General features: G+C 41.8%; 1 protein-coding gene across 1 annotated transcript in view; it reads left to right on the plus strand.

Annotated features, from left to right (window-relative positions):
* FER1L6 (fer-1-like family member 6) overlaps positions 1 to 2,729 on the plus strand; it is a gene marked incomplete at its 5' end in the record, with an annotated part of 120,763 nt that overhangs the window by 4,991 nt on the left and 113,043 nt on the right. The window contains one exon of the mRNA XM_008564614.1: positions 1,576 to 1,925. Coding sequence (XP_008562836.1) covers positions 1,576 to 1,925 — 350 coding nt within the window. The remainder of the gene's footprint in view (positions 1 to 1,575; positions 1,926 to 2,729) is intronic.

Consider the following 2,729-nt stretch of genomic DNA (forward strand, 5'->3'; position numbering starts at 1 on the left):
ATAGAAAGGCCTCAATAAATACTTATTGTCTGATTCTTCACTTGATGAAAGTGTTTACCACAAGATTGCTTTATGCAGAAAGCACACTCAGCCCACCTACACAATTTCTCAACTAGATGTAAACATGTTTCACTCACAACTTTTCAGGAACTTCTTGATGACTTTCAGAAAATATATCAGTGGTTTAAAAGTAGACATCAGGGACCATAAAATCTTTCTATCCCTTTTAACACAACATTCCTGCTCCTTTAGGTCTACTCAAAGGAGGGATAGAATCTGGTCCACAGGACTGGGGACGTGGGATAGGGAACATTGAGGCATAATGCTGTCAATGACAGTAAAACACATGGAAACATCCATTGTCAACAGTAGGGGAATTGTTAAATTATGACACATATGCTTATTCATATTAATAGCTAATATTCTGGAGCACTTCCTAAGGGTCTGTGTGAAGAAACACTTCAGAGATATTATCTCTTTTAATCCTGATAGCTGAGATAGGTACTACTAGCATCTTCATTTTAGAGATGAGAACACCAAGGCACAGGAAAGTTAAAAAAAAAAACTTGCCTAAGGTTACACAGCTTGAAATTTGAGCTGAGATTTGAACCCAGGCAGTCAATCTTTGGAACACTATCCTGTCAAAGCAGAACATTACGTTGCCAAAGAGAAGTTCCTATGGGCACGTGCATGTTCTCAGACACTATGTATTAAGAAAGGAACATGCTCACGCCAGTAGTAAGTTAAATTCACCAGATCTGTTTCAGTTCTACCTTTAGAACACATCTCGGAACATTCACTTCTCTCAGTCTCCACTTAATTTTGATCTTCAGTTTTGATGATGAAGTGGTCCCCAAACCAATTTGCCCACATTCACTCTTACGGCCCGTCACGTCACAGCCAGAGTGATCTTTAGAGATGAGATCAAGTCACATCTTTCCTTAAATTCCTTTAAACTATTCCCATAGTTTTTAGGATAAAGATCAAAACCCAAGACCCCCAGGCCCCAGTCTCCTCTCCCAGCTTTTCTCCCACAGCTTTCTCCCCAGCCCCAGGCTCCTTCCAACTGGCAGAGCACTCTCTGTCTCTCTGTCTCTCCATCTCTCTCTTTTTTTGCCTGCCCAACTCCTCTCCATCTACATCAGCCTGTTATTTGTCCTTTCAGCACAAAGCATATCTCCTACATAGTGTTTATAATGTAAATATTTATTTGTTTATTGCTTGTGTCTTCTTTGTTTTCCACTGGGCTCTATGTTTATGTCTAGCGTGGTGATGGACATGTTAGGAATCAATGAACATTTGCTGAATAAATGAACAGAAAAGAATGCATGTTGGCATTTATAATATTAATACAATGTGAACAAGTATACACAGAAGCATGAAAAAAAGACTGCAAGGAAATACAGCATGATGGCAATCGTGGTTGTTTTGGGGGAATGAGATAGCCTATTAATATTTTCTTTTGTCTTTTCTGCACATTCTACATTTTTAAATGCATGTGTGCAACTTTCATAAAGCTGAAACACAATAAACTTGGAAACATAACCAGATAACTAAAGCCTGTGGTCTTTCTAGGCTTTCTACCAACCTTTGGGCCTGCCTGGATTAACCTGTATGGCTCCCCCAGGAACCACAGTGTGATGGACGACTACCAGGAACTGAATGAAGGCTTTGGGGAAGGTGTGTCATTCAGGGGCAGAATCCTGGTAGAAATTGCTGTGGAAATCCTCTCGGGTGGGGCACAGGAGTCTAAACTTTCCAAGGCCCTGAAGGAGCTCAAGTTATCTTCCAAGGACAAAGACTCCAAATCTTCCAAAGGCTCTAGTAAAGACAAGACTGACAAAAGTGATGATGGAAAACCCCAGCAGGCATCAGATAAGACCAACTCCACTGAGGTTGAGGTGGAATCTTTCGATGNTTTGGATGTGAGATAATGTAGGATTAGGGATGAAGAGGAGGAAGAGTAGGTGACAAGCTGGGATATAAGAAATTGAGAAACCTATTTTCCTGCACCAAACCTGTAGAGAAATCACAACTTCAAAAACGTTTATCCTTGCTTGCTTATTACTCATCGTAAATCATATTAGCATTTTTCCAGCCCAGTTCTATATTATGGGAAAGAGATTTGGGGCTCCAAGATGAATACAAACTATGACTATCCTCTCAACTGCTTAGTTTAGCAACAGTAATTTGTAGTTAAGCAAATGAGAAAACTTCCTGTTTTGTCAGTAGCACAGGTGGGTAGATCTCAGCTTGGCTAATTCTACTTCTGCGAGTGGGTTTCTCAGGTCAATGAGACAATAACTTCAGGTAGGAAAGGGAGCTGAGGGCTGTTCTCCCAGAGCTGTCCATTCCTAGGGGAGGCTAGACGGTTGAAGGATTGTAGCATGTGGGTCACCTTAGCCTTGGATTAGCCATTTATTTTTATTGCTGGGATCTAAGAAATCTTAGGAAACTGTAGGGGAGAGGCTGGAGCACAGGGTTGGAAACCTTGGGGTTGGTTCCATTCATTGCTCCGATATAAACACCTCTCTGTGTTTCGGTCTAATCATCAGCAAAATGTGGTAGTCACTTTGTCATAGGCGTCTTCTGGGGGCTCGGTGAGGGACTGCATGTAAAACGGTCAGCAGAGTTCTTGGCACAGTTGCAGTGAGCAGGCAACGCAGTTGTTGTTGTTGTACGTTACTGTGGTCGCTCCCACCATCAGGGGCAGCCATTCAGAACTTTCC

The sequence above is a fragment of the Galeopterus variegatus genome, unplaced genomic scaffold (assembly GCF_000696425.1).
Source record: "Galeopterus variegatus unplaced genomic scaffold, G_variegatus-3.0.2 Scaffold188, whole genome shotgun sequence".
Classification (NCBI taxonomy): domain Eukaryota; kingdom Metazoa; phylum Chordata; class Mammalia; order Dermoptera; family Cynocephalidae; genus Galeopterus; species Galeopterus variegatus.